The sequence below is a fragment of the Arachis duranensis genome, chromosome 1, assembly GCF_000817695.3.
Source record: "Arachis duranensis cultivar V14167 chromosome 1, aradu.V14167.gnm2.J7QH, whole genome shotgun sequence".
Lineage (NCBI taxonomy): Eukaryota > Viridiplantae > Streptophyta > Magnoliopsida > Fabales > Fabaceae > Arachis > Arachis duranensis.
Genome location: NC_029772.3, coordinates 97,560,405 through 97,583,031, shown reverse-complemented (window position 1 = coordinate 97,583,031; position 22,627 = coordinate 97,560,405). Strand labels below are relative to the sequence as shown.

Here is a 22,627-nt window from a genome sequence, read left to right as displayed (position 1 = left end):
AAAATATAATTAGAATTTGCTCTCAGGATAATGAAGAAATACCTCAAAAATATGGTTTTAATAAAAATTTTCAAAGAAAAAGAAAATATCAATTTAGAAAAAGAAAATACTATCCAAACTGGAGAAAAAAGAGGTATTTTAGAAAAAGAAATAACAATAAAAAACAAAAAAATAACTACTGCCCAAATAAAAAAGAAAATTGCAAGTGTTGGTATTGCCAAGAAGAAGGACACTATGCAAATGAATGTCCAAAAAAGAAAGATAAAAAAGACCTTACCAAACAATTAGAAATTGCTAAGTCTTGTTTCATGGAACCATTAGAAGAATCAGATGATAACTTAGACTATATTTTTGAATATGTCTCAGAAACAGACTCAGAGACTGAGCAATAATGCCACGTTTATTACTATAAAAATAACAGAAAAGTTTATAAATACTTTCATAGATACTTGAGCAACACAATGCTTTGCTAGTACAAATATAAAACTTGATTGGAAAAAATTAAAGAAACCATTAAGAGTTAGAATAGCTGACAAATCAATACATAAAATTGACCAAAAAGCAGAAATGGTTGAAATATTTATTCAAAATTATAGGTTTATTGTTCCATCCATATACATGATAGATTCTGGGATGGATTTTATCATAGGAAATAACTTCTTAAAGTTATATCATCCATTCATTCAAGAATTAACATATATAGTTTTAAAAGCTCCACACGATTCTTCAATAAATCAAAAATCAAAACGTATAAAGATACCAACTACTACTATAGATAAGATTTTAAAATTTAAAATATTTTCTATATTAGAAATATGCTATTTGAATTTATATTTTTAGATAAATATCCTAAAAAATAATCTTGAAATAAAAATAGAAGAACTTTTGGATGAAGTTTGCGCTGAAAATCCTTTAGATATTAAAAATACAAATAAGGAATTAGTAAGCATTAAATTAAAAGATCCTATAAAAGAAATAAATGTTCCAAATAAAACTCCTTATTCCGCAAGAGATAGAGAAGAGTTTTCATTAGAATGCAAAGATCTTTTAGAGAAAGGAATTATAAGATTAAGTAAAAGTTCTCATGCGGCTCCAGCCTTTTACGTCGAGAACAATAATGAAATTAAAAGAGGAAAACGAAGAATGGTAATAAATTATAAGAAAATGAATGAAGCAACTGTTGGTGATGCTCATAAACTTTTTAGAAAAGATTCTATTTTAGAAAAAATCAAGAGAGCAACTTGGTTTTCATCTCTTGATGCAAAATCAGGATATTGGCAACTTCGTTTAGATGAAGAAACAAAGAAATTAACTGCTTTTACTTGCCCAACAAAAGAATCAACAAGTGTGTTGCTCTATGAATGAAATGTTTTACCATTCAGATTAAAACAAGCCCCAGGTATCTATCAAAGATTTATGGAAGAAAATCTAAAAGAACTAAATGAATTTATTTTAGTTTACATTGATGATATATTAATTTTTACAAAACAGGATAAAGAAGATCATCTTCAAAAATTGTTAATAATTTTAGAAAGATGTAAAGAAAAAGGATTAGTCCTTAGCAAAAAGAAATCAAAAATTGCAAGACAAGAAATAGAGTTTCTTGGGTTAATTTTATCCACTCAGGAAAAGCTAAAACTTCAACCAAATATTTTAGAAAAGGTAAATTTATTTCCTAATAAAATAGAGGATAGAAAATAATTACAAAGATTTTTAGGGTGTATAAATTATATTTCTGATCAAGGATTTTTAAAGAATATAACAAAATACACAAAAAACTTATTTCCAAAAATAAGTACTAAAAAAGAATGAAAATGGAAAGAAAAAGATAGTATGGAAATTCAAAGGATCAAAAAATTATGTGAAAAGCTTCCGGAACTCTATATTCCAGTAGAAAACGACTACTTAATAGTAGAAACAGATGCTTCAGACATAACCTGGTCAGGATGTCTAAAAGCTAAGAAAGCTATAAAAAGTTTAGAACAAGAAAAAGAATCACTAGATTCTAAATATTCCCCAAAGGAATTACTTTGCAAGTATATTTCAGGGACTTTTACTCTAATAGAACAGAGATATACAACTCATGAAAAGGAAACTCTAACAGCAATTAAATCTCTTAAAAAATGGAAAATTGATTTATTACCCAAAGAATTTACATTAAGGACAGACTCAAGTTACCTAACAGGTTTCATTTGATACAATTTAAAAGTTGATTATAATCATGGACGATTGGTAAGATGGCAATTATTTTTGTTACAATATCCAATAAAAATTGAATATATTAAGGGTGACAAAAATATTATTGCAGATACATTGACAAGAGAATGGAGTTCGTTTACAACGCATTAAATCAAGAAATTCAAAAATATCAGCAAGAACTCGAAGAATGCAAGCATTGTCTGCAAATAAGGGCACAGATCCAATCCCTCAAGAAAGCCATTCAAGCAATGAAATCAACACAACAAGCAAAACCATCAGAGTTCAACCAGTTAAGCATGGTGGACAAACCAAGTGAAGAAAAAATTTCAGAAAATAAAACAATTGCTGAAATTATTAAAAAATCCACACAAGACAAAAATATTATGTGATTTATAATGGCCCATGAAAGGAGTATATGATGTCTGGAAAAAAGCAGCACCATTTACACATCAATCAGAGATAGTTCATAAAAGAGGATTTTCAATACTAGAAGAGGCAAAAGAATCTTTCAGGGAATATGAAGCTCTTCATCCAGAACAAACCCTAAAAAGAGCAGATAAAGCTCCGATTCAAGCCCAGAGAACAGGAATAATGAGAAACATTCCTAAAAGAGCTGAAATCAAAGAAAAGAAAAGGGTCTGTAGATCAAATCTCAGAGAAACCCTTAATATAGTCCTAAATTGGACTGAAGAAAAAAGGGCAAGTTTGGGATACTATCCTATTGCCAAAGAACAGCTAACAAAGCTGGTTATTTTTCCAGAGGCTTTCCCATCTGACACTTATCAATTTTTCCAGTATGGATTAATTGATACAGTTTTAATTTTTAATGATCTAAAAATTATTAGTGAGTTTCCTGCAGGATTCGTTGATGCAGTAAAGAGATTTAAAAATATGATTGACAATGTAAATCCAAGGGATATATCCCTAAAATTTACAAATAGTCAACCTATTTTTAATGAAAAAGAAGAGTGCTTAGTTCCAGCACACTAAGTAATATTCATGTCCGTCTTCCCAGGAAACTTTCAACCAATTGATCAAATTCAAGATTTAGCAATCTACAGTCTTGAAGGAAGACTAGCCAGCACATTAGCAAGGGTTTTTGAAAGAACTCAAAAAATAACGAGAAAATCTCATACAAGAATTAATTATAAAAGCAGAAATACTCTGCTTGTGTCCAGTAAAAGAAATGAAATTGAAGAAAGAGAGATGAGACTTTTGGTGGAATTTGAATCTGCATTCTATAATCTATCCGGACTCTTAGAAAAACTCCCTGAAGGGATAAAAAAGAATCTCTGCTATTTGATAAAAGACAGAGAAGACCACAAGTGCCAGCTATGTGCTTCAGAAATATCTGAAGAAAGCAATAATGAAATGGAATCCACCCACATGATAAAAGAAGAGGACAGTACATCCACCCACATGATAAAAGAAGAGGACAGCGCATCTGAAGCATCCCTCAACATTATTGTATAATGATGTAAGCGCTTAGGTCATAGAGCACCAACAATGTAGCTGGTGCAAGATAATAAAACAATGACGTAAGCAATGACGTCATAAGAAGGGTAAGGATGAGAATCGTCCATCAGACCAACCATTATAAATAGAGTGCTTAGGCAATTGAAGAAGTATCAGAAAACAGAAAGCAGAAGGTTAAGAGTACTCATATGCTAGGAAAGCAAGGAGGAAGCTGCCGAGGCGATTCTATAGTTTGACAAAAGAATTTCCTTAGGAAAAAATAGTTTTAAACTCCCCTCTGGAGTTAATATCTATAATCTCCCCTCTGGAGATAAAAACATCTTATGTAAAATATACTAAATAAAGGAAGTTTTTCTCCAGAAAGGTACGCCTTTATCCTAATCTCTTAATTATGAATTATTTAGAAAGCTTAGAATTAACAGAAGAATATGATTATTATAGATTAACTGCTTTATTAGATAATGAAAAACAGGCTGTTTTAAAAACAGAACTAAATCTCAAATCAAATGAAAATTTTAATAAACAAAATCTTTTAAAAGAAGTTTTTAATAGAAAAAATATAATATACTATGGAAAAATTCAACTTGAAGCCCCTGTAAAAATAAAATCTGCTAATGGAGAACTTGAAATAGCCTTGATAAATGATGAAGAATTAAGTAAACAGATTGAGAAAATCAAGGATCAACATAAGAGATCTAAAATTGGATGGATTCATATTAGTACTATACAAGTTTTAATTAAATCTACATATATGAAAGGAATTAATTCACCAATAAGTTTAGCAATCTGTGATAAAAGAATTACTGATGACCCAATAGATCAAATAATTGGAATTGTTCATGGGAATTTGGCAAATGTAAATGTTAAATTTAATGCCCATCTTGGATATGCCATACCTCTATCAACCGAAAATCTTGGTAGATCTATAAGTTTAGCTTATAAATTTCATAGAAAAAGTTTAATGGAACAAGATGATGAACCATTTTCAATTACATATGCAATAAATTATGCTTTAACGAATAGTCATCATAGTATAATATTTAAAAATAGAAAAAGAATTTATGTTGATGAATTATTTCAGAAAATTGTAAAAACAGAAATACCAAAATATAAAGCTATTGAAAACCCAGTTTTATTATTAAAAGAACCATAAAAAAGATCGGTTTCATCAAATTTTCAAATAAGAGAATCTAAAATCAATAGTCCTTTAAGTTTATCTAAATTAAAAATTAAAGAAGAAAACTCTGAAATAAAAGAATTAACAAAAAAGTCGAAAAATTAAATGAAACCCTAAATACTAAATTATGACAATAAATAAGGAAGAAATATATGTAACTTATCCAGATAAGAAACAAGAGCTTTTTGAAAGAGAAAATCGTTTGAATTATTTGCAGTTTTCTGAAATAAATCAAAGAGCATTTAAAGCTCTAAAAATAATCTATAACAAGTTAAAAAAGGAAGTTGAAGAGCTAGAAAAATTAATAGAATCTCTGGAAAATAGTGATGAATCAATGATAGAGTTTGCAGAAATTCTAAAATAAATAAAGATAAACAAGAGAAAGTGTAAAAATAAAAGAAATTTTGAACTAGTAATAGATAATCATTTAACAAATACAAGAGAAATGATTAAATACTCTAGATTATGAAGTTGCAAATTATTGGATCTATACAAATTATAAACTTATTCGAAGAGTTAATAGAAATTTTGTAAAAAATTGGTGTCAGAGCCAAGTTAACGATTAAGGGTAACACTTTCTTTTTAAGCAACACTTTTAATGATACGTTTTTAAATCAATAACAACCATAAGATAGAAAACGTCTTTATAAAAAGTTGAAATTGGCAACTTTACCGTAGCATCCACCTTTAACGATATCAATCTTTTCATAAAAATATATATTGTTTTATTCTCTTAATGAACTTCTATTCTTATTTTAAGTTATCCACATAATTCTCTTCACTAATTATTAACACATTATTGTTTCTGGTGTATATTTTTGACATTAAATAACTATGATGAATTTTTTTTGTGATTTTAAATTTTCATATTATTACTATTTTATTTAATGGCAACAAAGTGAAACTATTGCTTCAGCAGTATATTGCAAAGTGCAAACTGATGGTTATGGCTTAGGAGTTAGGAGTGGGATTTGCCGTTTTTTGTTTTTCAAAATAAAATTAGAGTAAATTATATGGTGTCTTTTATTTTAGTATCTAAATTGTTTAAATTATCTTTTAAAGTAAAAACAAATATTTAAATTTATTAAATATTAACTAGTTACCTATTTTTGAGAAATTAAAACTTATTTATAAAGTATCATAGTAATCATCCTAAAATTAGTCCACTAGTTTGGTAAGTTTTTTTTTTATTTATTTTTTATTTTTTTGTCTACATAAACTTATTATATCCCAATTTTTTTTTAGAGAATCCTTAATTTTATGCATTATAATACCACAATACATTTACACTATACACAATTACTCACATGATACTAGAGTCTAGAGAGTTCCTATTCAAGTGTATTAGCTAAAATTTGAATATAAATACAGCATATTAAAAGATATATAGTTTACCCCTTGCAGAGAGGTTTTTATCTTTAGTTCGAATTGAAACTGGGATTTCAATTAATAGGATAATTGGGCTCTATACGTTGTATCGGCTCAATGATTTTCATTTGAATATTAAGGCCCAGGAGCAACGGTGAGCCCATAATATTATTGATTTTATAAACAACCAAATCAGATGGTGTTTCCTGACGAAAATTCCAGATGGAATTTGGGCCCCAAAAAAGATGCTTTGCTTAATTGCATTGCCTACAGGAATTTGGCGTTCACCGCCAAATGGAACATGAGTCAGAACTCAGATAATGTGGTCGTGTCGTGTGTTAAGGAAGCCAAGCGCCCATCATTTTCTAATGAGAAATATTAGAGCACAATTAAAATTTATTATTTTTAATTATTAAATTTGGTTATTTAATTAATAATTAAAAATAATAAATTCTGATAATTCTTTATTTTTTTTTTAGTTTTGAGGTAATTATACCGCTGAGGTACCCACGCCATCACCACCGTCTGCTTCTGCTTGTATTGAACGAGCCCTTCGTGATCCGTGATTACGTGGCACTCTCTTTATCCTTCAGATGTACGCCCAAGATTAATCCCGTATGAACGGTCCAGATTGAAAGATTGCACCGCCACCACTGCCAGTAAGCGTTGTTACGAGGCGAAAAGGAAGGAATAACAAAAGGCATCAGGAAGGTGTGTCACTCACTCTTTGCTACTGAAACTACCTCTTCTTGTCTTCGAATCTCCTTTTCTTCTCTCGGTAACCTTCTTCTTCTTCCTCCTTCCCCATTGATCTCTCTTTCTTATACTTGTTATTCTTTTTGTGGTTTTTTCTTTTCTCTGTGGTGTTTCAAAGGTTTGCATCATCTGTTACACTACTTACATCTTGATCCACTGCGTATTTATTTTTCCGATTCGTTTATTCGGATCATTGTATTTTATTCCCAGATTGTGCATGTAAGTTATAGATTATGTTAGTACGTGTATTTATATTGTAATTGTTCATGATATTCTGTTTATGCCAGCTGAATTTGAATGCATGCATGCATGTCATTTTCTAGGTTTTGTTTTTAGTATTAGTTCATCAAGGGATCTAATTTATAGTCTAGTTACAGAGAAGAGAAGAGAAGAGAAGAGGATTGATAATACACAATAATATTTGAAGTGTTGCACCTTTATTATTGTCTAGTTCTTTTTTTGATAATTTGAAAGTGTGGTTTTCAATTTGGATGAGCAGTTGAACATGGGCAACAAGGCGAATGCGGTTGTGTTATGGTTGTTTGTGTCATCCCTGTTGCTATCTGTGGTGTTGAGTGCGCCAAATGATGGTTTACGAAGGATTGGACTGAAAAAGGTTAAACCTGACCTCAATAATCGGCTTGCCGCTCGATTGGGGTCCAATGACGAGGCTTTACGTGCTTCTATTAGAAAGCACCATCTCCAAAACAATCTCGGTGGTGATGATGAAACTGACATTGTTGGTTTAAAGAACTACTTGGATGCTCAGTACTATGGTGAAATAGGAATCGGAACTCCTCCTCAGAAATTCTCTGTCATCTTTGACACCGGCAGTGCTAATTTGTGGGTGCCTTCATCCAAGTGTACCTTCTCGGTGAGCTTTTTAGTTTCATCACTCGTATAATATATAATCTGCACTGGTGCACTTGGATTTACTTGAATTGTTTGTGTCATTTGCTATTTGGTGCAGATTGCGTGCTACTTCCATTCAAAGTACAAGTCTGCCAAATCGACTACCTATAAGAAGAATGGTTTTTTTTTTCCCCTCTTCCTATAAACTCTTAAGTCAATTTTGATTGTTTTGCTAGATTCTGCATTAAGTTTTTGCTTTCTGTTTATCTAACTACTCTTTTTTATTTATTTAGTTTTGGAGGAAATGATGTATTCCTTTGATCAACTAGAAAAAATGTTATATTCATATAGTGCTTCTATTTTCAGCCACTTGACATTGTGTGCCCGTATAATGGATGCTCGCATGTTCCCTCTTTCTGATGCAACATTTTATGTTATTTAGGGACTGCCGTTGCAATTCAATATGGTACTGGAGCAATTTCTGGTTTCTTTAGCTATGACAATGTCAAAGTTGGCGACATAGTTGTGAAGAATCAGGTATGCTGATCCTCAACCCCTTCTATGCTGGTAGACAAGGGTGTAATCTGCTTGGCTTTTTCACATTCTATGTATTATTAAGTGATAGAGTACCCTTTGATCTCCACCAGGAATTTATTGAAGCAAATAGAGAGCCTAGTGTGACATTTTTGGTGGCCAAGTTTGATGGAATATTGGGACTTGGGTTTCAAGAGATAGCAGTTGGGAATGCTGTTCCAGTTTGGTACTGCTAGCATCCAAATTTTGATTATTCATTTCTTCAAGTTCATCTGATCCCTGTTTCTTATCAGATATAATGTGTAACAGGTACAATATGCTTGATCAAGGTCTTGTTAAGGAACCGGTGTTTTCATTTTGGCTGAACCGTAACCCAGAGGAAGAGAATGGGGGCGAACTTGTTTTTGGAGGTGTTGATCCCAATCACTACAAGGGAAAGCACACTTATGTGCCTGTGTCGAGAAAAGGATATTGGGAGGTTAATCATTAAATATAGTCTTTTCTCTTAAAAATTACAATGCATTTTTTGTTTCCCTTTTATTTTTTTACTAACTTTTATCCCTTTTTTTTTCTTTGCAAAAGTTTGATATGGGAGATATACTTATTGGAGACAAAAAAACTGGTATGTGAAGACCAAAAAATTAGTATAATTCTGCTAGTTTTTCTTATGACATGATAATAAATGGTTCATGATTTCAGTTCTAATTTACTGACCTGATCACATTGCTATCCAGGAATTTGTGCTGACAGCTGTTCAGCTATTGCAGACTCGGGGACTTCTTTGTTGGCAGGTCCAACGGTATGAATAAAATAAGTACTCTAACCATGTTGTTTCCAGTTTGTTCTTCAATTCCTTTTGTAGAATTTAGGGAGGTTAATGAAAGGTAGATAACGAATGTAAACTAGAGGTTTAAACAGCTAATTGTTTGTGGTTTTGAATCACTTTTAATTCTTATTGCTATGCTATAACACTGCTACAAGGTCAAAATATTGTCACTAGAATATTTGACAGAAAAATCATGACAGGAAATAAACCCAAAAGTTAATATCTTGCTAAATGCTAGGATTTTTGACATTTTCTACTCTCCTATCTAACTTATGCAATATATTTGTTTTTAGATTATGTTATAACTATGTGCAGACCTCATTTCTCCCCTGTATTAATTTCTTCAAATTTGGTTTTGGCCTTTTAGAGTTTATGTTTGGATTGTTTGTATTACCAAATGGAAAATGCTCATCAAATAACCAGATTATTTCTATGATCAAATGTGTTCTTGTAGACTGTGATTACTATGATAAATCATGCAATTGGAGCAGCAGGAGTTGTAAGCCAAGAATGCAAAGCCGTTGTTGCGCAGTATGGACAAATAATCATAGACCTGCTTGCGGCCGATGTGAGTGCAATTTGAAACTGTTGTTGGCATGCATTAGACAATTATGTATTTTACTTCTAAATTATGGCTTTTGTTTTCCCCTTGCAGGCACCTCCAAAGAAGATCTGTACCCAAATTGGATTGTGCACTTTTGATGGGACACGGGGTGTTAGGCAAGTCCCAAAGAGGATTTTCTTTTCACCAAATTCTTTGCTTCAGCAATCTAAATACCGTCATATATTAAATTAATGTAATTGGCGTGTCACATTGCTCATTTGTATTTTGGTTGTGGACTTGTGGTTCTTTTAGTGGGGGTATCGAGAGTGTGGTGGATGAGCATCAAAGATCATCATCTGGTGGCGGTATTGCTTGTTCTGCATGCGAGATGGCAGTTGTTTGGATGCGGAGCCAGCTCAATCAGAATCAGACAAAAGATCGGATACTAAACTATGTTAACCAGGTCAGTTAAGGTTTCTTGATCATGCTTTGTTCGCGAGTAATCTAATCTTATTGCTTCACCTCTTAATGGTATTGTACTTCGTGGATGCAGCTTTGTGATAAAATGCCTAGCCCGATGGGAGAATCATCTGTTGACTGTGGGGACTTGTCTAAAATGCCTACCATTTCCTTCAGTATTGGTGGAAGAACTTTTGACCTTTCCCCAGATGAGGTATGCCGTATATGGCATACTAAAACCTATTGGGTTCCTTTTCATGCGGGAATGGTTATCCTGTTTTGTTCTAAATATTTATTTGTTTATTTTTTGGTGTGTTCAGTATATACTAAAGGTTGGCGAAGGTGTTGCGGCTCAGTGCATTAGTGGCTTCACTGCAATTGATATTCCTCCTCCACGTGGCCCTCTCTGGATCCTTGGAGATGTGTTCATGGGGCGCTATCACACTGTCTTCGATTTTGGCCAAGGGAGAGTTGGATTCGCCGAAGCAGCATAAAGGAATGTTATCATCTGGTAGTTTGGGTACTCTATCAATCCATGCTTTTGTATATATTAATGCTACTCGAAAAAAGTGTGTCCATCCTAGTTATAGGGTGTCCGTGGGACGCCGGCCATGAATGAGCCTCTGGACTCTGCATTGCACTCGGATGTTGAAGATGCTTCCGCATGACTAGTTTAAAATATGGGATGGCCAAAATGTTACGTAAATGTAAGGAAGTATCGTGTGCGTTCAAAATAACGGAATATTGACTTTATGGATAATGAATAATGATAATGAGTAGTTGATAAATTGGTTACGGTTTGCCAGTAGTGATAGCTCCTGCCTTTCTGGTATATAATATGCCTTGGTAAATAAGGATGCTACCGAACATGTATTACAGGTGGGAATCTGCCAAATTAAATGGTCATATGGCGATGGTTCCGAGGTTTGAACTTCGAACCAGTTTTTTCCAGGAGTTGAAGCAGCATGGCACGAGTGATTAGTTAGGACTTGGTAGAATTGTTTCGTTAAATGTTTTAAGTTGGAAAGTCATTAAGAGCGTGATCAAAGTCATTTAGATCAAAGTCATTTAGGTAGCGTTTGTGTACTGAGAGACAGACAAAATTTAAAATATATTTTAGTATTCTGTTTGATATAAAGGAGGAGATAGAAATTTTAGTATTTTTTTTGTGTAAAGTGAGAGATAGAAATTAAAATAAGAATGAAGTTTTAATTTAATTTGTATAAAAAATAAAATTAGAATTAATTAATTAAAATGAGAGTATTTTAGGTATAAAATGTTATTAAAATTTTAGTTTTTGTCTTTAAAAATTTTAGTTTTCTTTGTTTTTATTTTTTGAAGATAGTGAAATACTAAAATTTTAGAGAAAGAAATAGAAATTTTAATATCAATTTTTTAGTTAACAAATATGATAGTCTCTTAATTTCTGTCTCACGATTTTAAAACAAACAAACCGACTTTTTAGGAAGCAGAGAGATAAGGAAGCAGAGATGATTATTAGTAGGGAGTCGGTGATGGGTGGCACCATTCTTTCGACTTCTGCACACTTTCATTATGTATGTAGACGTCATCAAATTTCCAGCTGACATTGACCATATTAGAGAAATCCGAATGAGTTAACCAAGCCGTTATGAGTCTAAAGGGTCTTCTAGCATTGTTGGACACAGGAAATTGTTTCATAATACGTAATATTATCAAAGATATATTAATTCAATAGAAAAAAATATAGAAGTACATATTAGTTATTTTAATAAAAGAAATTATATTATATGTTGTTTATAATATTTAATAATATATTTACTAGTATAGTAGTTGAAAAGGTATATTATACCTCAAAATATGAGTTCAAATTCTATTTTACTTAACTTATACAAAAGTGAATTTGAGATATTAGCTTTTACTTTATTGATATAATAGTAAATTTTGTAATTGATTAATACTTAACAGCACATATTTTAAAAACTAAAAACTTTTTACTTGACTGAAACATGATAAGTGGGTCACTGTGAGATGCTAGTTTTTACTTTATTGATACGACACTAAATTTTTATCGATTAATACTTAACCACATCAACTTTGAAAACTAAAAACTAAGATAACCGATTAATACTTAACCACACCAACTCTGAAAATTAAAAACTAAGATAACGTAAAATTTTTTTTTCATAAAATGGAATGATATATACTAATTAATCCAGGGTACATCTGAGCTGATTGTTAGATTTATAAACGGGAAAGATGAGTCGTTTTTTAAATTCATTTTTGAAAGATTTTATCAATAAAATTACTCTTTCAAAATTTACAAATTAATTATTTTTGTCTTTCGATCATTCTATTAACCGTTTTCGTCAATAATTGATGATATAAAATGTTATTTGATAACATACATGATACTTAAAATGTCCAACAATAAATGTTTAAGAAAATTTATCAATTTAGTCGCTAAGTTATATTGGATTAAGGTTTATGTAATTAGAAAAATGGACTAAACTAATACACTTCAAATTTATTTTATTCGATGAATTGTTTTTGTTATTTTTCTAATTTTTGTTTTTGTTTTTTTTTTAATATTTCTTCCATCAAGATTCAAGAGGCAGGATTTGTGGATTATGTGGAGCAAATACAATGATATTTGATATTTAGGAATACGATGATGTGTGGATTACTGTGAGATGCTATGGAAATTGATTCCCTAAAAACAAGTTTTAACTTGCTTTGCTTTCTGCTCTTAACCTTAGCTTATTTTTTTTCTGTATGCATATGATTTCCATTCATGAAGGTCGCACTTTTTTATTGCTTCCACCAACCTAATCATACAAAGTGAGTCATATATACCATATGAAGTGTAGAAGGAGAAACACCATAGCTCGGAGCTCCATCTCCATAGCCACTACTCTCAACTCTAGTCAGGCTTTTGCTGTCAAGTCAGCGGACTTACATGACTACAAGCAACTCAAGACAACACAGAAAATTCTCTTCACACTCATCAGTCCTCAAATTGTGGCCTATAAAAGCTGTGATGTCACGATAGAGAATGGTACGTCTTTTAACAACGTTTTCATGGAGTACGCTAACTATCACTGACGCAATTAGAAGAAACACGGGTGCTTACTTGAGGCTGTAGTGGCCCATTTCACCCACCAAATATTACTTGGACTTACCTTCACTCCTAAGGAATAATGCATGGCAATGTGAAGGGGCAGAATGACTTGGTGATAGCACAAGGAGCCAAGATAGCTGATTTCGGTTGCGCTCTTAGGTGGTGGCTGATGGTGAAGGTGTAATTGCAGGACACCGGCGTACAAGGCACGCGGAGTGAAGTAGGAATTTTCTACTTATGTGTGGACACTTGGGTGTGCAGTGTTGGAAATGATAATGCCACTATAGCACTATCTACATGATAATGACCTTGTTACGGTACTTTATCGGATTCGTTTCTGGGATGAGGTGCCGAAAATTCCAAACCATGTCTCAGAGGAAGAAAAAGATTTCTTGACGAAATATTACAAGAGAGACCCTAGTGAGAGGGGGTTGGTTGAGGAACTTCTTGTGCATGGATTTGTTCATGCCTTTAATGAGCATACTGATTATAAGCTCGAGTTGGGTAGCTTTGAGCCTCTGATTTACATACTCCCATGGGTGTGTTGGAGACTGAGCAGGACTATACACATACAGCAACATCCGATTGTTGTCATTGTTCGAAAAGTCCTGTTAATTCTACTTTTATCTATGCTTCCTTCACTGATACTCACCGGTACTAAAATAGGTGAATTTTTTATGGATTAATACTTAATAGCACCAACCTTGAAAACTAAAACTAAGATAATGTGAAGAAAAAATTTTCATAAAATAGAGTGGTATATACTAATTAATCCGAGCAGTACATCCGAGTTGATCATTGGATTTATGAACAGGATTAATAGTCAAATTAGTTACTGAAAGATGAGTTGTTTTTTAAATTTGTTTTTGAAAGATTTTATCAATTAAACTACTCTTTCAAAGATTACAAATTAATTATTTTTTGTCTTTCGATCACTCTATTAACTAATTTCATTAACAATTGATGAGATGAACTGTTAATTGCTAGAATACATGACACTTGACATGTCTAAGAATAATCGTTTAAGAAAATCTATCAATTTAGTTGCTAAGTTATATTAGTTTAAGGTTTATATAATTAGAAAAATGGACTACATTGATACATTCTAAAATTATTTTATTCGATGAATTGTTTTTGTTATTTTTTTTTAATTTTTGATTTTTTTTTTGTATTTCTTCCCTCTAGAGATAGGATTTATAGGTTGTGAGGAACAAATACAATGATATTTAATTTTTAGGAATGCGATGATGAATGGATCACTGTGTGAGATGCTATGAAAATTGATTCCCTAAAAACAAGTTTTAGCTTGCTTTCCTTTCTACTTTTAACCTTCGCTTATTATTTTTCTCTATATATATGATTTCAATTCATGAAGGCTGCACTTTTTTATTGCTTCCACCAACCCAATCATACAAAGTGAGCCATATATACTTTATGGAGTGTGGAAGGAAAAACACCATAGTTCGGACCTCCACCACCATCGTCTCCATAGCCACTACTCTCAACTCTAGTCAGACTTTTGGGCGGACTTACATCGACAAGCAGCTCAAGACAGAACAGGAGATTCTCTCCAAACTCAACTATTCTCAAATTGTAGGCAATAAGGACTGCCACGCTAGAGAACGGAAAATGGTACATCTTTTAACAACGTTTTCATGGAGTACGCCAACCATGGCTTACGCCATTAGAAGGCACACGGGTGACTTACTTGAAGCTGTAGTGGCCCATTTCACCAGCCAAATATTACTTGGACTTACATACCTTTACTGACAAGGAATAGTGTATGGCGATGTGAAGGAGCAGAATGACTTGGTGACAACACAACGAGTCAAGATAGCTGATTTTGATTGTACTATTAGGGTTGTGGCTGATGTGAGGGTATGATTGCAGGACGACGACACACAAGGCATGTGCAGTGAAGCTGGAATTTTTTGCTGATGTGTAGACACTTGGATGTGCAGTGTTGGAGATAATAGCAGGCTAGCCACTTTGGCACTATCTACATGATAATGACCCTTTTACGGTACTTTATCGGACTAGTTTCTGGAATGAAGTACCAGAAATTTTATGCCATGTCTCAGAATAAGGAAAGGATTTCATGGCAAAATGTTTCAAGAGAGACCTCGTGAGAGGGGGGTTGGTTGAGAAACTTTTTGGGCATGGATTTGTTCATGCCTTTAATGAGCATATTGATTATGAGCTCGAGTTGGATAGCTCTGAGCCTCTAATTTACACACTCCCTTAGGTGTGTTGGGGATGGAGCAGGACTATACATAGACAGTCATATGTGATTGTTGTCATCGTTCAAAAAGTCTAGTAAATTCTGCTTTTATCTATGTTTCGTGATACTCACAAAAGTGAATTTTTTATCGATTAACACTTAATAACACAAACTTTGAAAACTAAAAACTAGGATAACGCCAAAAAAAAAAATTTCATAAAATAGAGTGATATATACTAATTAATCAAACCAGTACATCCGAATTGATTTAGATTTATAAACAGGATTAAGAGTTAAATTAATTACTGAAAGATAAGTGTTTTCTAAATTAGTTTTTAAAACATTTTATCAATCAAATCACTCTTCTAAATATTACAAATTAATCAAATTTATCTTTCGATCACTCTTTTAATAATTTTTGTCAATAATTGATAATATGAAATGTTAATTGATAGCATACATGACACTTAACATGTCCAAAAATAAATGTTTAAAAAAATCTATCAATTTAGTCGTTAAGTTATATTGGGTTAAGGTTTATGTAATTAGAAAAATAGACTAAATTGATACATTTATATATGATTTCTGTTCATGAAGGCCGTACTTTTTTATTGTTTCCACCAATCCAATCATACAAAGTGAGTCATATATACCATGTGGAGTGTAGAAGGGGAAACACCATAGCTAGGAGCTCCATCTCCATAATCACTACTCTCAACTTTAGTCAGGCTTTTGCTGTCAAGTTAGCGGACTTACATCGCTACAAGCAACTCAAGACAGAACAGGTGATTCTTTCTACACTCAATTGTCCTCAAATTATTACAACTAGAAAATTGCTTAATACAGACAGATTTATAGATAGATTTAGTTTATATTACAGACGAATTTTTGGTTACCGATAAAATTACCGATGGATTTTGTCCTTCTGTAAAAGTCTCGTTGAAAATTATTTACCGACGGATTTTTTTCCGTCGGAAAATTACTAACGGATTTTCCCTCTGTAAATTCTCTATCTATTTTCCTTAGGCGTCGAACTTTCCGACGGATTTTTCGTCGGTAATTACAGACGGATTTTTTGACAGATTTTCCGTCTGTAATTACAGACAGATTTTTCGACGGATTTTTCGTCAGTAATTTGAGCCTTGGAAAACCACTCCAAGCTTTAAATACAGACAGAAAATCCGTCTGTAAGATAAAATAGAATTTTTTTAAGATTTTTTAACTACAAAATAAATATAAATTTAATAAATACAAATTTTTATCTAATTTGTATTTGAATATTTATAATATTTCAAAAAATAAACAAATTCATCGTATTATCAAACTAAAAGAAAAATACTATAAACAAGTAAGTCAATATAATTCAAAATATAAACAAAATGTATTGATACATCAACTACAATCCTCAGTGTATTGTTCAACTGTACTAAATTTATCAGCTATAATTCATAACATTGTATTATATGAAAAAAATTACATTATGCAAATCTCTACAAGCCAATCAACCAGTAGCCCACGCATGTTTTTGAATAATGTCGTGTTGTTTTATATCTCTTAATGCAATTGAAAAAGGGCTACACTTCTTGCCTGAAAATATTTCAAAGTACTGCATGTCAGTAAAAGTACACAACAGTAAAAAATACATGAAAAAATGTTAATAGTGAAAGTTATTCACTTTGTTATGCCACAAAAAACTCATTACTTAACATCCTAATGAAAATTATGTCAATTGAATGCATAAGGATTAACCATGATCAGTACAATATGAAAATATTTCAATATATAATTTATTAACCCTCTGAAATAAAAGACCAAACAAACAAGTTTTATGAAAAAAAAAGGCCAATGAAAACAATTGTTCAGTCTTTTCCAGCTCTGTGAAGTAAGCATAACTGCAACATTAATATAAAGAACAAGCCAATCTAATAAAAAATCAGGAACCAAAGTCTTCAAAACCAGGTTGTTTAGATTGATAATTGAAGAAAACTATATCTTGGATTGTTCTACCCAAGCACCCAATATTACAGAAGGCTAAGAGTACCAACTATTTCTTTGAATCATCATACTTTAAGGTGCTGGAGATCAAAACACGAGCAGAATTAACATTCCTTAACGAGCCAAAAAATATGAACTAGTTAGTTAGTTAGTTCTTAGTCGTATATTAACCTGAATTGCAGCAGAAACAGGTCCAAATCATTTTTAATAATTTTGGAAGAAGGACAACAAAGTGATCAAAGAAAGTGTTCGGTTATATAAATCATTTTTATATCTCTTTGAATTATCCTAGTTTTTGAATTCTTATGTAGGTAAACCAATCCTTCAGCTGTCCCAATGATAGTGTCATATCTCTTCTCCCAGTTTAGTTCTCTTCCCTTGACTCTATCTAAAACAATAGATTGGGTAATATTAGCCTTTCATCAGGTACAAAATAAGTTTTTCACAACATTAGAAGAGTAACACCAATTCATCATGATATGCAATAATTGAGACAGATGGTTCAAGAAATGAGCATTGTGAGAGGCTTTTGAGGGAACAAATGGTTCAAGAAAGAGCAGTGGAGGTTGCAAGGGGCAATTTAGAGCAGTACTATAGGATGATTAACCGAAACTATGGGGACTTTATGAAGCGTTACCTGTAGCAACACAGGATACATTCTGATCTTTTGTCTAATTTTGGGAAGGATGTTGAGAGACTTCGATATGTTAAACTTCACCATGCTTTACAAAAATTTAATCTTTTTAGGCTAGTTTCACACTTGAACTACTGCTATGATTGACAATGAGATAAGAATAATGAAATAGAATCAAATGGAACATTTGGGATAAATAATCAGCATCACAATAAGGTTGTTAGTCTTACAGCTAATTTAATTGAGCAAAGATTAGGATCTTTTTTTTTAAATAGCAATGTAAACCTGGAGATGACACACATGGAAAGAAGAGAAGAAAAACAAAGAGGCAATAGAAGAGCTAGGGTGACAGAGTTGCAGAGTTGAAAGCCTCTTTCTTAAAAGAGGGAAGGATCCTACTTTTCCAGTAACTGGAAATTTAGAAGTCCAACAGAACACATTTTTGCACATCATTTTCATTGTTAATGAAAATTTATACAGATCTTTCGGGTGAGTTGTTGCAAACAAGAATCAACATGCGATTTAAACCATAGAGATGCATACAATGATTTCAAATGTTTTAATATCGTACTATGTCTTGAATATTAATTAATAATTACAGATAGAAAGATAAGCCAAATTATGGGATTATAAGTACGTACAGTGGGCATAGGCACTGTCCAACCCTTTTCCGGACACCAATCCAATGAAGGGCGACCAAAAGTTACAGCAAATAAATTAGAGTTTGACCATCGGAAAAGAAATGAAGTGCAACTTAAGAATATAAAAATAAAAAGAACTTGTGCTCCACAGCATATGAACGTGCAATAAGTTGAGTTTTAACTCCGAAAAGACATACTTTGGTCAGGATAGTAAATATACTCCAACAGGTAGGTCACCATATCATATTTCTGGCGAATCTCTCTAATCTGAAAGAAAAGTGGTAAAAATTAGAAGGTTTTATATATACAAAATGTTATATTCTTAATATAAACTCAATTCTAGATTTTTCTCAAGAAAAATGATGAGCATTAATGGAGAGCCTACTGCCAATTGCCATATGTTTTGGGAAAATTTGCATGCATAAGTACTAAAAATAAATGACTCCTAACATTTTTCATATACATACAGAGAGACACACACACAATCTTGTTGGATAGTAACTAAGCTCTACACCAAACCATACAAATATCTATGCATTTATTATAGATTTAACACTTCTTTCAAAAAAAAAAAAAAAACAAGGATACTTGTACTGATAATTATGAAACTTGGCATAGTGTATGAGGGATTTAGGGCCTGCAAGGTGAATCAAAAATTCCAATTCCAAAGGAATGAATGGTTAGAAAAAGCATCATCATCACAATATTGTTATCCTCAAAAGTTGTTGGTGGTGTAGTAGTATACAGAAACTCACCTGAGTGCACATTATCTATCCCTCCATAGTAGAGGCCAAAATCCAGGTATACAGATAAGAAATAATAAAATAAAAGGAAAAAGAAAAAAAAAAGCAAACATGATAAGCTTTGTCCTTTGGATACAGATAATGTTCAGTTGCTTCAAACCTTATAAAAAAATTCCAGGTGCATGGAGAATGCAAATCTCAAATGTGCTGTACTTAAAGGCTTAGAAAATAATAGTCTCAGAGCAATAATAGAGAGAAGATTTTTCAGAAGGCTAGTTCTGCATTTTCTGGGTATTAACCATTTGATTTATAAAGCTTCTCTTGCTTTTGCTGCTATAATTATGCCAGAAATGAAGGAACCTGAAGTTATAAGTTATAATGTATTGTGATATGTGATTTATTGTTCTTTATGTGAAGCATCTAGGACTTTGAAGCTGCCTAGTGGAGTCATAATTCAAGGTAAATCAAAGCATACACAAATGGCTATAAAAGTAAAAGTAAAAGTGATGTATGTATAACTTACACACGGATCACACTATTATCATTGCTACAAGTAACATAAAACCATGTACGTGGACTGACAAGAGTGGAATCCCAGCTTTGAAGAACACCAGCAGGATCTGTCAATCTGTTCTTCAAGGAATTCAGGGCATCACCTATCATAGAAGCAATATTTAGGTGCAACATCCTTATTGTTAAATAAATTGGAGTAGAAAAATTTTCAGCTCAAATTCGGTCACAGTCACAAATATGAACCAATTAGCCAAACAATGCTAAAAGAATAAACAACAAAGCAAATGGAATTAAACATTAAAAAAGTATATGAAACCAACTAATAATCAGCCAAGAATAGAACAACATAATTAATTTAATTTTATTAACTTATAATTTAATTTGTTTTTTAAATTATTGTTGACAACCTGCAAAACATGAGGGAAGATACGAGGGTCATAGGAGAGAATCACGGAAACAGAGCATTCAGTTTCAACACCCTGGGTTACTCTTTCCAACTAGCGCCGTCATTCTTTTTCTCTCCCCCAAGAAGCATAGCCGCCTACTTCCTCCACCGTCTTTACCCAATCACTCAAGCTGTGTCGCCGTCGTCACTCCTTAACCGTTGGTGCCGCTTTTCATTCACTAAGTAGCCGCCATTGATGCATCACGTCCCCGAATGCCTTGCATGCATGTCACGTTGATCATCATCACTTGCTTGAGACCGTCCACATCAAATGATATAAATCGTGTCTCTATCCTTGTTTTTCCTCGGTTCGTGCCGCTTTTACTCTAAAAAGAAGAAGTGGCCGTGGCGGCGCAAATATTCTGTAAAAAAAAAAGTTCTCCATGGAACGCTCAAATCCGGAAAGGGAACCGAATAGCACAGTGATCAATGCTAGTGAAGGCAATGATGAATTGAATGATGATGGCGTTGTTAATCAAGAGAGTTCCTTGGTACGTTCTATGTTGTATATGTTAGTCTTGAATTGATGAATTGTTATATGAAAACCTGAAGTGTGAATGTTTCTTTTCCATGTTTTTTAGATGTTTCTTAAATTTATTTCTTTGAAAAAAATATCGGACACTGACGTTGCTAGTGGACATGTTAATAAGGTATGATTGCAATTGAATACATTGGGTTGTGGAACAGACTATAATTAGCTAATGTCATTGATACTGAAAATTTCAGTAGAGATAGACATAGATAGTGGATATGAAAATTAATTGGGTTGTGTGGAAAACATGTAAGATCTATGTTGGAAAAGACAAAATTATTAGTATTGTATGTTGCTCCTAAATGTGCGAATAGTCCAAGATCAATTTCAATCTCACTATGTTGTCCGTCTATGTCATAATGCATGCAATCAATTACATGTTGTTATTGATTCATTGATTCCTAATAGAATTTTTTTATTAAAATGTGTGTTGTGAAGGCTTCTTATTCATGGTAATTAGATTACTAGTTTTTGGAAAAATCTGGAGAAATAATTTGTTTATAGAAATAAAGTCTGATTGAGTGCTATATGTGTTTCCATTTATTTGTTGTTATGTTTTATTGGATTGCTTCATTATATAGTAATGGTCATAAGTGGATTAAACCTCTGTTCCGATTGTCTTTAATTGAAGGTCGACGAAATCACCGACGTCATGGTGACGAGAAATGATGAGTTGGATTTAAGACACGAGGTTTGAAGTATTTCTTATTGTGTGTTAGCACGTTATAGTTACCACTTTGATACTATCTTTAATTTGTATTTTGGTTATGTGAATTGGCTTTACAGTTGCTGGATCATAGTGGGCTCGGTGAAGAGGAAATCCCAGCCATAGGAATGAGATTTGATTCGCTGCATTTGGCACAGGAGTTTTATGCAAGTTATGCAAAGAAATTGGGGTTTGTAACTAAAGTCAGGAACACGAACTTTGACAAGATGCAGAAGGACGCAAAAATACGCATTAATCAATCTCTTCACTGCACTCGAGAGGGTTATCGAGAATCTCGTGTTAAGGCAGCAACTAGGTCAAACAGAATAACAGCCACGAGATGCAAAGCAAGAATGTATGTCATGCTGGACAGGGAGAAGGAATGTTGGGTTGTGTCCAGGGTAGAATTGAGGCATTCTCACCCCTGTTCGGCTGATAAAGCTGTCCACTATCATGAGTACCGGGAGCTGACCATGCATGCCAAGTGCGTCATTACGGATAACAACGAGGCTGGTATAAGACCCAACAAGACGTATCTAGCACTTGCAAACGAAGTTGGTGGGTCTTCAAACTTGAGATTCTTAGAAAAGGATGTCAGAAATTACATTATAAGAAATCTCCGATGCTCCGATGACAATGCGGACTTCAATGGGATGATGAATTATTTCGTTCGAATGAAGGAAATCAATCCCAACTTCTTTTATGCCATAGATGTTGACGATGCTAATAATTTAGGAGCGCACTCTAGGTAGATGCAAGGTGCAGGATTTCGTATGAATATTACGGAGATGTGGTGTCGTTTGACACCACGTACAGGAGAAACAAGTCTATATAATTATTGGTGAATTGCAGGAGCAGTTATTTGTTAAATTTGTCATGTTACCTTACATTTGCTTTTTATGTATT

General features: G+C 32.7%; 3 protein-coding genes across 4 annotated transcripts; all 3 read left to right on the top strand.

Moving 5' to 3' along the window:
* Positions 1-6,872: 6,872 nt before the first annotated feature.
* On the top strand, positions 6,873-10,979 carry LOC107466524 (aspartic proteinase). 2 transcript variants are annotated; one of them, XM_016085517.3, is made up of 13 exons: positions 6,873-6,998; positions 7,476-7,850; positions 7,947-8,007; positions 8,271-8,365; positions 8,476-8,588; positions 8,672-8,840; positions 8,945-8,984; positions 9,097-9,161; positions 9,643-9,756; positions 9,844-9,908; positions 10,045-10,195; positions 10,286-10,405; positions 10,512-10,979. In XM_016085517.3, exons 2-13 carry the CDS (start codon positions 7,482-7,484, stop codon positions 10,683-10,685), a joined length of 1,536 nt encoding a protein of 511 aa, XP_015941003.1. In that variant the 5' UTR covers positions 6,873-6,998; positions 7,476-7,481; the 3' UTR covers positions 10,686-10,979. The 2 variants fall into 2 exon arrangements, with proteins under 2 accessions (XP_015941003.1, XP_015940986.1); XM_016085500.3 differs by lacking the exon at positions 6,873-6,998 and adding an exon at positions 7,048-7,195.
* Positions 10,980-13,029: 2,050 nt separating this feature from the next.
* On the top strand, positions 13,030-15,175 carry LOC127740608 (uncharacterized). Its single transcript, XM_052251752.1, has 4 exons — positions 13,030-13,228; positions 13,366-13,469; positions 13,579-13,795; positions 15,066-15,175. The coding sequence occupies exons 1-4, from the start codon at positions 13,030-13,032 to the stop codon at positions 15,173-15,175; spliced, it is 630 nt and encodes a 209-aa protein (XP_052107712.1).
* Positions 15,176-16,278: 1,103 nt separating this feature from the next.
* LOC127744895 (protein FAR1-RELATED SEQUENCE 5-like) lies at positions 16,279-22,626 on the top strand. Its single transcript, XM_052257736.1, has 4 exons — positions 16,279-16,297; positions 20,465-20,974; positions 21,647-21,706; positions 21,802-22,626. The coding sequence occupies exons 2-4, from the start codon at positions 20,867-20,869 to the stop codon at positions 22,471-22,473; spliced, it is 840 nt and encodes a 279-aa protein (XP_052113696.1). The 5' UTR covers positions 16,279-16,297; positions 20,465-20,866; the 3' UTR covers positions 22,474-22,626.
* Position 22,627: the final 1 nt, after the last annotated feature.